Source organism: Olea europaea, unplaced genomic scaffold, assembly GCF_002742605.1.
Source record: "Olea europaea var. sylvestris unplaced genomic scaffold, O_europaea_v1 scaffold119, whole genome shotgun sequence".
In the NCBI taxonomy this organism is placed as follows: Eukaryota; Viridiplantae; Streptophyta; class Magnoliopsida; order Lamiales; family Oleaceae; genus Olea; species Olea europaea.
In genome coordinates, this window is record NW_019229312.1 from 120,101 (window position 1) to 132,482 (window position 12,382).

At 33.0% G+C, this 12,382-nt stretch overlaps 1 protein-coding gene across 1 annotated transcript; it reads left to right on the plus strand.

The window, feature by feature from the left end:
* The first annotated feature begins 5,669 nt into the window (after window positions 1-5,669).
* Window positions 5,670-11,432, plus strand: LOC111373992 (pyrophosphate--fructose 6-phosphate 1-phosphotransferase subunit beta-like). The gene is made up of 16 exons (XM_022996590.1): window positions 5,670-5,984; window positions 6,588-6,749; window positions 6,850-6,971; window positions 7,320-7,373; window positions 7,451-7,557; window positions 7,638-7,743; window positions 8,136-8,199; window positions 8,286-8,374; window positions 8,656-8,787; window positions 8,873-9,043; window positions 9,144-9,259; window positions 9,415-9,526; window positions 9,681-9,765; window positions 9,888-9,932; window positions 10,042-10,110; window positions 11,130-11,432. The coding sequence occupies exons 1-16, from the start codon at window positions 5,831-5,833 to the stop codon at window positions 11,204-11,206; spliced, it is 1,665 nt and encodes a 554-aa protein (XP_022852358.1). The 5' UTR covers window positions 5,670-5,830; the 3' UTR covers window positions 11,207-11,432.
* The last annotated feature ends 950 nt before the right edge of the window (window positions 11,433-12,382 follow it).

The window sequence follows — 12,382 nt, forward strand, 5'->3', positions numbered from 1 at the left end:
ATCTGTTATCACAATCCACTAAAAAAATCTAATTTTAATCCCCCACAAAACACATTGTTTGTAAGTTTTAAATAGTGGACTCAATTGAAGCATAAATGATAAATACCACTAATGTTAAATCGTATTACTATGGAGAAAAAGAAGAGGACAATTACAAAATTGGATTGAATTATTTATTACAATATTAGAGATGGAGTGTTTTTTGTACTTTAAAAAAAGCAACAATTTAACGTTTTCGTTATATTTATTCTTTTTTATCATTTTTATAACCTATTGATTTCATTGGAGTGTACATATCTTGTATAAAGGTATTTTCAACTTACGGTGTTCCCCAACACATTCTCAACTTACATTACTATTTTCAACTTACATCATTATTATCATTTCCACATCATTCGTAGATAGGCAAATATATGTTCAACTTTACAAGTAAAATACGGATCCATAGACAACATATTGCATGATAGCCCGACAGTTCATCTGCCGTTCTCGACGGATTGTTTCTATGATCCTCAAAACTTTGTCATGACAAATTGTATGAATATTTTTTGACAGTTCATTGCAATTGAGTAAATACACTAAAAATTTCAACGTAACAAATATTCAAATACACAGTATTATGTATCTACATTATCACATGAATTCTTGATAAAATCTAGAAACCATAAATATAGTCTATACATAAGCATAATAGTTGCAAAATTAACAAAATCAGTTTTGTTACAATTGAATTTCACCTAAGAGCACACAACATTTAAGCAATGGTTACAGCAAACTAAAATATTTGCATCACTAATAAAAACTGTAAAACATTTTAAAGTAAAAAGTTATACAAAAGTACTATCACGATACGTTTCTATTGTGAAATAAATACATCCAAAGTACTATCACATCATTAACTACTTAAAATAACTGTTATGTTATCCTTGAGAATATGTGACTATTTTTCTAGTTAACTTCTACAATGTATCTAATATGTTGCTTGATTTAACGTTGGTTGACTTTCTATTCGCTCCCCCTCGTAAATGGAGTCCTAATCAATGCAGCAGCACTTGAACACATGTCAATCGTTGCATATATTGCGTTAACATTATCGTCACCTTGAATGGATATGGTTGATGTCAATGGTACATCAATGTAAACTCCTATAAAGTGGTTTGAGTTGTATTAGATACCAAAATTTAATAATGGAAGAAAATAACAGATTCTACCAAATTTTGAAATATAACATCGAAATGATAAGTTTATCTTCAACTAAACATATTTAACGTAAAACATAAGAATTTGACATTGTATAACTATCCTACTATGGAACTTACCGATTGCCACAACCATAGGGAACTTCTTGACTGTCCGGTCATGTACCTTTTGGTTCGACACCTTCAAACGAAATAATCAAGTTTCAAATGCCAAGGTTAAGAAATCAAAACATTCTAATATTTATTTTTTAAAACTGAAAGTAGTAATACATACCAATTGCCTCTTTTACTCATCTAATCAATGGACCTTTCAGTAGTTTGGGCTACCAACTTTCAGGTCAGTATCTTCATACGAAACAACTACGTTTGAAATCATGAAAATAAAAATTTCAAATAGTGGGACAAATGCGTTTTTAAATTAAAGTGATAACACATACCAATCCCCTCATTTATCTAGCTAGCCGATAGACCCTCCGATAGCCCGGGCAAGCACCTTTTGGGTCGGTGACTTCTCTATCTAGAATTATAGTATATCTCTACAGATGGATTCATAACTATTATGTCTATAATTCATGAAGTAATAATGGTGCTCAAATGATATGTTATACATTTCAACCCCTAAAATCACACGAAGAAGAGAAGCTTAACAAAATTTGGCTTCTACAATCAACTGTCGAGAATTTCAGAGCCTAACTATCAAGAACGATAGTTCATCTGTCGACAGATGATTTTGTTACTGTTAGAATGGACATTACATTTCACATTCATATTGGTTTTCCAAGACATGAAGGGCCAAATTATGACAAACATGATATGTGTTATATTTATAGCTTCCAATAGCACCATTTTTTATATACTCAGCCATAAGTTTTATATATAAATTTCAAGAATGAAAATAGAATGATCATTCACTTCAAACAACATTCAAATAACTCGGAATAATCATATAAAGACACATTTAACCGAGTTTATTTGTGCATGTTGACCAAAATATACCCAATTCAATCTTAGCTCATTTCACAAACTCAAAAATTAAACTTAATCTCAATTTGCCCAATAATGACCAATAATTATCTTTATTTAGATGAAAGAAAAATGAAAAACATAATTGTAAGAAATAAATTCATAGATAACTTACATAAACCAAAATGTTAACAATTTCATACCACTAGAAAAATAGACAACAAAAAAATGAGACATATTGTACCAATTCAAGACCAAAATTGTGAAGAATAAAAAAACAAATATCCCTAAATTTGAAAAATCAGAAGAGAAGAGAACAACAATTGCAAAAAGAAAGAAAAATATAAAACCTCAAGATATTAATGGTGATCTTCGTCGACGATTGACTGATTAACGGTCATTTGGCTTCAAGCTTGGACAAAAATGGAGGATTTTAACGTCATCGACGACCTTGAGCAAGAGGAAATTGAGCCGTTTAGATTTAGAGAATGAGAGAGAGAAAGGTATTTGAATTATCTAGATAGGCAAAATTGTTCAGGATTTTCCAAAATTAACAATCTTGCAAAGACTTAAAAAAGGTGACATTTTTTTGTAAATGCAAAACTAAAAATTGACTATTTTGATAATTTCCACTCTATCTTATTAGGTGGTATAAATATTTTTAATAGACAAGTACTAGACTCGTGCAAGTTTTAATCGAAATCCAATTATACAATGAAAAACATACATATCTATATCTATATGATTCACTCGTGGTATTAATTGGTGTAGAATTAATTGATATTGTATGTGGGTTATTCGTTAATATGCAATATTGATTGCTTGATAATTTGTAATATTATCAAATACTCGTGTAGTACTAGATAAGACGTTTGTGAAACCTGTATAGCATGCAAATTGGTGACCTTAGAATTGCAGTGTTGTAAGTCACAGCATGCGTTGTGAGATTATATAATATGCATTGATATGTCAGACGCTCTAAACTGTACGTAGATACATTTTTAACAACTAGGTCATATCCCATGTGGAAATTAGAGTAAGTTATACCTTTGTGGTGGCTCATGCATATCACATATGATCATGTGTGATAGTTATATACGATTCCTATGTAAATATAATTTGTGATCCTATGTGATGATTATACAATTGGCATATAATGTGTGGAAGCTTAGTACATAATACACCATAGAAAAGTACGGGGCACAAAGGATGTTGAGCATTCATGTGCACCATCACTAAGAGGATGTAATTGAAATATACTGGACCATGTCGAGAACTATTTTTGGGATTTATTATAATATTTCTATGGTGTAAATACATAAATATTAGTATTAATTTTGAAGACGCGAGTGTTACATCTAAAGTTCAAAATGTCGATTCTACAATTCAACTACGAATTGTGGAATTCGACTCAACTTTAGAATTCAATAGTATAGAACAATATTGTAATTGTTAAGCTGGACTTATGTTAACGTTGTATATTTTAGATCCCGCAATTTTCAATTCCCATCAAACATTAATGTAATTCTCAACAAGTCCAAAATGCCCACAATACCGGTGAACAAATGGTAAAATCCCCACTCAACATTAACCGGATTATCTAGTGCTCAAAAGGCCTACAATATCATTTTTTGAAGATATACGTAATTGAGGACTTCAAAATGCCCATAAACTCAATTAATAAATGGTCACAAAAGTTACATTTTTTTAAACATTTGCATACATTGTACAAATGTGAAATCAAATTAGATGAAGAGAGAAAAAAAAATATACAAGGAACTTATCCCTAAAAAATGAGCAACAAAGGTGGAGGCGACAAACAAAATAAATGTGGACAAGATTCGACCACAATGAAGAAACTTTTGTTGAAAGAGGACGAAACAAGAAATGCTCATGATGAGAGACAAGAAAGGGCTTTTAGGGATTTAAAATCGAATTTTGTTTACTTGTAAAGGTATTTTAATCTAGTTTCTTAAAAGTAACTTATAAAAGATGACCATGTTTCAAAGTGTACCACGAAAAATGGATATTGTATCCCATTTCCTCTCTATCCATTTATCCGAAGCTTTTTTTTGTGTTTTTTCATTTTTGTTACTTTCATATATCTAAACTTTTTTTTTTTTAATTTCTTTAAATTATGCAAAATTGCAGTGGGAATATATAATTCGGAGTTATTTTCAGTCTCTGCTTTCATCAAAATCTCTCACATTACTTCCAAAAATCCTACCATATTCAAAATATCTCCTTAAATACGTTCAAAACCTGAGACCAGGGTCGGATATGGGGTAGCCAGACTGGGCTATACCCTACTGCTGTCCATGCTTGTATCCATAATAACTGGCCCAAAACAAAACAAAAATTTAACTGTGGAAATATCACCTATCCATGTTTTTTATATTCTGAATTCAAAAATCAGATTTGAAAATTTTTTATTCAAAAATCAGATAATTTAAACTTTTCAATACTTAAAATTAAATTTAATTAATTTAATTCAACGCCCATACCCATTCCCACTTACTCCCAACCCCACAAACCCTATTCATCTTTGTGCAATTTCATTTTTATCCCACCCCTGTCCCCATCCTATACCCGCACCCAGCAACAGGTGCATCATCGACAACAGATGCGCGATGACAAGCGCATAAGACGTGCAATGTATTTCTTTGTGGCGCGATTTCTCTCTTGTCTTTTGCATCTATCTCTTTGTTGGTGCTATTTATTCAAGTGTTGTCATCGCGTTGTTGTCGCCTTTCATAGGTGCCGCAGCTACTAATGGCATTGGTGATGCACAAGCGATTGGTGGTACGTGGTAGTGTTGAAGGCGTCGGTGGTTTGCAGCAGAGCCGACAGTGCGATTTAGTGTTGGTGATGTGGTAGTGTTGATAGTGGTGGTGGCGACAACAGGGATGGTGGCGATGGAGTAGGACAAAAAGTTTGTAATCAATTATTTGAATATTGTGATCTGGTTGATTTTTTAACCAAAAAATAATACTTGACCTGAAAATATGTAATTATGGCCTATTAATCAATTTGTGATTAGTAAATAAATTGTGACCTATAAAAAATTTGATTTGTGATCGATGAATAAATTGTGATTTATAAAATTTTTGATTTGTGGCCTATAAAATTTTTGATTTTTAACCGAAAAATAATTTGTGATTAATTAATTTAATATTTGTGATCACATGTTTAGAATTGTGACTTTAATACATTTAATTAATAAATTATATTTTGAATACTTTTTCATAAATAAAAATTTATAATGTCTGATTTTTGCAATTTTAAAACTTATTTTTTAATTTTGAAATGGATTATATTTAATCTCTTAGATATGAAAATTTTTCAATTAATATTTTATCGTTGCTCTTTTTTTATGTGACAGGCCATGGGTAGTCCAACCTAAAGTCCAACCCAAATTGACCCTAAGCTACCTGTCCAATCCCAATTCCATTGATCCATTTGTATCGATCCGAATACCGAGTGAAAGAATTTGCATAAAGCGGGTCACCACGCACGACTCGTTCCTCCCATATCTGACGGGAACTACAATATAAAGTTTTTACCATTTTCCACCAACAACTTCTCCGTCTTCTAAGCAACCACCCTCACTATACTGTCATTTCTTCATACCATTTTCATCTTTTCACAGTAATTTCACGCACACAAAAATGTCTTCTTCTGGTGCAACGCCGGGGCGATTGGCCTCCGAATACAGCGAAGTTCAATCGAGCCGCCTCAAAGTGACACTCCCTTTGCCGTCTGTTTTAAAAACCGCCTTCAATGTCGTCGATGGCCCCCCTAGTTCCGCCGCCGGAAATCCAGGTTTGTTTTGTAATAACAATCTCATCTACATTTTTTTTTTGCATGTATGTCGTGTGCATGTTTAGTTAGTAAATCAGTCCGTCTTTATATTTGTTTCTTTTGATACATGTCGATCTCCACTCTCGCACTTAATTTACCTGGTGTTCACGTGTATATTATTTGTAAATTAGGGAATAATGATGCCGATGCACACAAATATATCTGCATTATTATGTCTAGATTCCCGGATTATGATGGAGTAATGTACCTATAATACTAATTGAGTCACGATCAATTACTTCAAAAAAGGGTTATAGATTATTCCATCGAGTAGAATTTAGGGGCAAGTGAAATGAGGGAAAACATTGATGCTATGAGGTGCTTTGACAATATTTACTGCGTGAAGCTTGAGATTTCCCCACTGGGTGGGTGCGTGGAGGGAGTGGGTGGAGAGTCAGCCAATGCCCCACCACTCCATCAGATCCACCATTTCTAGACTGATCCTTAAAAGTGAGGGGGACGTGCGTAAAAGGTTGCCTTGTGTAATTGTGTATGGAATTAAATAGAAAAATGTATGCATCTAGCGTGGAAATGTTGATGTATTCACTAATATGGTATCAATAGATGAAATTGCAAAGCTTTTCCCGAACCTCTTCGGGCAACCATCAACATCTCTGGTGCCTGGTGATTCGTCTGGATCTGCTTCTAATCAGAGCTTAAAGATTGGTGTTGTGCTTTCTGGAGGACAAGCTCCTGGGGGACATAATGTCATATCTGGGCTCTTTGGTAAGCTATTTGATTTTCTTAGTTTTGAATTTCGATTGTAGAGTCTGAGTTTCGGTTTTATTCCAGTTTGAGTGTGCTATTTTTCTCGCTCTGGCTCTAGATTATTTGCAGGAACGAACAAATGGTAGCACATTATATGGTTTTAAGGGTGGCCCAGCTGGGATAATGAATAGTAAATATGTCCAATTGACAACAGATTATGTTTATCCTTATAGGAACCAGGCAAGAATTCTTCATTGATTTCTTTAGCTTCATGAAATTCTGCTACAAATGGCTTTTCCTGTGATCTTATTCAATTGTATAACTAGTTACTCGTTCTATAGATGTACATGTGTGACAGCAAAGAAAAGAACTATATTCTTGCAGTTTAAGCATATTCGAACAGGATTATATGATCAAAAGGAGAACTTAATTAGTGCAAGAAAGAATTATTATCATCATCATCATCATCATCATCATCATCATCATCATCATCATCATCATCATCATTATTATCTTTTCAATGAATCTTGAGAGTTCCACTGCCTTGTATAGCACTATGTGTTTTATAACTGTTTCTCTTTCAAACAGGGTGGCTTTGATATGATCTGTAGTGGGAGAGACAAGATTGAAACCCCTGAACAAGTACATTATCTTTCTTAAGTTCCATTTAATCTAAGCATTATCATTACGAATTTTCATCACGAATTCTGACCTTTCAGTTTAAGCAAGCTCAAGAAACAGCAAAAAAGCTTGATTTGGATGGACTTGTTGTCATTGGGGGTGATGACTCAAACACCAATGCTTGTCTTCTTGCTGAAAATTTTAGGTAAAATTTTTCTCACTGGATCTTATTTTGCTTCTCTTGCAACCTCCTTATAAACCTTTTCATTTGATATACCACTGCAGGGGAAATAATATAAAAACTCGGGTTATTGGATGTCCTAAGACTATTGACGGTGACTTGAAATGCAAAGAAGTTCCCACGAGTTTTGGTTTTGACACGGCATGCAAGGTGACCATAATTTCAATGGGCTTTTGTATTTTTTGGCCCCTTTTTGATATTATTATGCAGTCAACTATGTTGCTTCTTGTTTTTACCTAATTGTTCTATTTTGTCACCTTGAATTGGTTGGTTCCTTTTTTTGAGATAAAATGTCATAAGAGTAATGATCATTTCAAAATCCTCTCGTTTCTTGGGTTTTGGCCATTATGAACTGAACTATTTTTTTGTGGTATGATCTAGACATAAAAGTTTTATATGTGATGACCTATACATTGTTTTAGGCTCTTAATTTCTCATTTTCTTTTCCATCATAGTGTTAACTATATTACTATGAAATGGAAGTTCTTTCTATTTTTTCAACCAGGCAAGAGATTTAACTCTTTCCTATTCTGAGAATGCAGATATATTCAGAAATGATTGGAAATGTCATGACAGATGCTCGTTCAACTGGAAAATATTATCACTGTAAGTGCATGTGTAGTTTTTGCTGACTTATTCTGCCCTGGCCAATTTCAGTGATTGAGAGTCCCTCTTTGATGTATTTATTTTAGTTGTGAGGCTTATGGGCCGAGCTGCATCTCACATTACATTGGAGTGTGCTTTGCAGACTCATCCAAACATTACCATTATAGGTGAAGAGGTACTTGGTTATTCTTTCTTATATATGTGTGGTATTTTGTTGACCGTAATGGACTTATCTCTTTCTGCTCACTTAACTTCTATTCGTGTTTGTGGAACTCTTATTTTGCTACTTCTTGTGTGAAATTGTTGGTGCAATACAAATTCCCTCATATATAGCATAATTCTCCTTGTATAACCTGTATGTCACATTTAAGAACAATTCCACATGTATTGCTTTGCTCCCATTAATATTGACTACAAAATTTTATGTAATTATAGAGAAGGTTTGTCTTGCTGCAGGTTGCAGCCCAGAAACAGACTTTGAAGAGCGTTACTGATTATATTACGAATGTGATATGCAAACGTGCTGAACTTGGATACAACTATGGGGTCATCCTTATACCAGAAGGCTTGATTGATTTTATCCCTGAGGTTTGTGCTCTTACTTTGAGCCATGTTCTTCCTTTAGAATGGAAGGACTTGTATAATTGTTGAATTCAATTTCCTCATTTTGCAGGTGCAGCAGCTTATTTCAGAGCTTAATGAAATCCTTGCTCATGATGTTGTTGATGAAGGTGGAATGTGGAAAAAGAAACTTAGGAACCAATCTCTTCAGCTCTTCGAATTTCTACCTCAAGCAATTCAGGAACAACTGCTACTAGAAAGAGATCCTCATGGAAATGTTCAGGTACTTTGTGCTATTCGTTCTGTTGTCAGTTAATAACTACTGAAGATTGATGGCTGGCAAATCCTTTCTTCTAACTAGTTAATTTGCTCTCTTTGTTTAGGTTGCTAGAATAGAAACAGAAAAAATGCTTATCCAAATGGTGGAAACTGAGTTGGAGTCCAGAAGGAAGCAAGGTTTATATAATAAAGAATTCAAGGGACAGTCTCACTTTTTTGGGTAATTATTAATTTTTGGCCTGTTTTAAGGTTCATAATTAGAACATCGAATTCCCACCTCCCACAGTATTCAAAAAATGAAAGAAATAAAAGGAAAAATAGGAGGTATATTAATTCCTAATTAATTCTTGGTTTCATTTTTTGTTTCTTTCACAGTTATGAAGGTAGATGCGGGTTGCCTTCAAACTTTGACTCCAACTACTGCTATGCATTGGGTTATGCTGCAGGAGCACTCCTTCAGAATGGGAAGACAGGCCTGATTTCCTCAGTTAGTGTTTTTTTTCCTTGATATAATTCTCTAATACGTGTTCTACTCAATTTACATTTCACATAATTCTGTCATGTGCAATTCTTTAGTTTTCATTACCGATGATCATATATTCGTTATGCCTGAGTAATTTATGCAATGGTATATGATTTAGGTTGGAAATTTGGATGCTCCAGTAGAAAAGTGGACTGTAGGTGGAACAGCATTGACTTCTTTGATGGAAGTGGAGAGGAGACATGGTATTTTTCCTTTATATTTTCTTTCTATATTATTTTTAGATTTCATTGCTAGACCGACTCTCCTTTCTTTATGCACTCAATTCTTCTCTGTTTTATAATTGTAAACATTAATCTTTGTGCAGGGAAATTTAAACCTGTCATCAAGAAGGCAATGGTGGATCTTCAAGGTAAACTATATTGTATTTGCTCCACTGCTAGTAAACATTATATGTTCATTTTTATCTTATGTCTGGTTTTTGAGCTCCAATGTTTTACACACACTTCTCTAAATCCCAGCTGCTCATTTCAAAAAGTTTGCATCCATGAGAGATGACTGGGCCTTGAAGAATCGATATATCAGTCCAGGTAAATCTAATAACGGTTTATTCCTGCTTTTGAATCCGATTTTGCAATGCTCCTTAGGTAAAATTTCTTTGTATATCCTAAATTAGCCTCCAAATGAAATTACTTCCGAAATCATTCACACTTGGTATCATTTTATCATCTTATACATGAGTAGGGAATGCTGCATACAAATCTTGGTAGTTTATCTCTTGTAATATGTTGTGACTCTCTCCAACAAAGAGAAGTCCTATTTCCTCTTACTTCTGTGCATTTTTATGAGAGAGAGACTCATTCTCCGAGTGATCTTATGGGAAATCTTAATTCTTTCTGGCAAATGGCCCTATGGAATCACCCTTACGATAAGAACTAAAAAACTCCTTAAGGATTTTATTACTACGGGATTTCATTGAGGAAAGCAAGAGGAGGGAGGAGCTTCTATTTATGTGACTACTCCTATTCAAGCAATTTGCGACTCTTGAGAAATTGTAGGTTATCAAAGCTGAAATAATACCTTTTCTCTCGAAAATATTGACAATTCGGAAAACCTCTTATAGCATCTCTAGGAGACTCTTTATTTATATTGAGCATCTTATGTTTATAAAGAGCATCGTTAAATTTAAAGAGTAAAAATTTATATGCACTCTAACAATACTCTCTATTTTGACTCTTCATTTTGTTTTTTCCAAAATACATTTATTGAATTCTCTTCATATTTTATTTAACATAATTTTTATATGTGGATGACCAATAATTTAATGTGGTTTGAATAGTTTAAAAAGTAGAGTATCGAAATCTGTGAACTATTAAATGTACTTTTTGTACATTAAAGATAGAGAGTGAGTTTGACTTTGGCCAAATTCACTCTCTATTTTAAAAACTTAAAATAGTCTGTTGGAAGTTTATTTTTAAGCATTGATTCTTTCAAATAAAAAACATTTTGTATTTAAAGAATCTCGTGTAAATGCTCTTATTCATATCAATACATGTTACGAAAGTTTAGATGGATTTGCTTGCTCTAATTTGTGTCAAAGTTTTAACAGGTCCTGTTCAGTTTATTGGCCCAACATCAAATGACATCAATCACACTCTGATGCTGGAGCTTGGTTCCCAGGCTTAGAAATTTTCAGTTGGATTTTCTGTTTCTAAACACCCCCCCCCAACCCCCACCCCAAATTAGTGCACATGTACAATTCTCTTAATAAGATATATTGATTCGAGATTTACAGAAAGGTGTACGTGTAACACTAATTGTAGAAGAGTAAGTTTCGTTTGCACAAATTTGATTTGCTTCAAATACAATCACACGTGTGGTGTGATTACATCACTATTTTATCCGTCTCAAAGTCGATTTTTGTACACAATATATGCTTAGGGTGTGATCTATGATCTTTATTGATATATAAACCTTATTAAAATGTGAAAACCCAGTCTTGGTTAATGGAACTGAACAAGAAAAGGAGATTTATATATATATGGAAATTAGACAATCTATTTGTGCTTTTTGGTTGGTCCATGTTTCATATTTCTTACCCTGTTTCCACTTATTTTGTAACCATTTGAAAGTCAAAATCCTCTCTCTCACGCCACACAAAAAAAGGATATATATATATATATATATACACAAAGAGTACTAAAGATTTCATCCTTAAGGTTAGGTTACCTATATATTAGGCTAAATTTCCACACGTCACTCATTGTATTAATTTTATTTTGACAGAGAGAGTGGGTCAAGAAGAGGTAGCGGTCCAAATTAAACCGTTGTTTATCTTTCATTCTTTCATATTATTTTTTCTACAGCACTCATTTTTAATCACATTCTTTATTAAAATAATATTACACGCAAATCAAAAAAAAATTTTAATCATACATTTCAACATCAATCACTAAAATATAATTATTTTGAAAGTAACGTCATTAAAGTGAGAATTTATTATTTTAAAATTAGGTTTAAAGGCTTTTCCAATTTATTAATATTTTAGTCAGAAATCGTAATATTTAGTACATATTTGAAAGAATGCATAGTTAAAAGGTAAGAAAATTTATTTTATTGAAAAAATGTGAATAAAAATAAATTTTGAGAAAAAATAATTTTAGGTAAATAAAAGTCTAATAGGAACTATATACACTGATTATTCAGCTCTATGCCTAAGTAGGTGGCCAGTTCAACAACGCGTCTCGAAGGGTTATTAATTAGTATTAAAGGATATTAATTAATCCTCAAAGTCGACAACTGGTCCAAAACTAGGCAGTCGATTTTAGGTAGAATGATACTAAGGTAACCAAATTCGTCTCT

Excerpts from the sequence above, each read along its gene's own strand:
- LOC111373992 (XM_022996590.1), top strand. The coding sequence starts at position 5,831 with ATGTCTTCTTCTGGTGCAACGCCGGGGCGATTGGCCTCCGAATACAGC. Across the intron at positions 8,788-8,872 it reads TGATTGATTTTATCCCTGAG|GTGCAGCAGCTTATTTCAGA; the intron begins GTTTGTGCTCTT and ends CTCATTTTGCAG. Across the intron at positions 9,933-10,041 it reads GGCAATGGTGGATCTTCAAG|CTGCTCATTTCAAAAAGTTT; the intron begins GTAAACTATATT and ends TCTAAATCCCAG.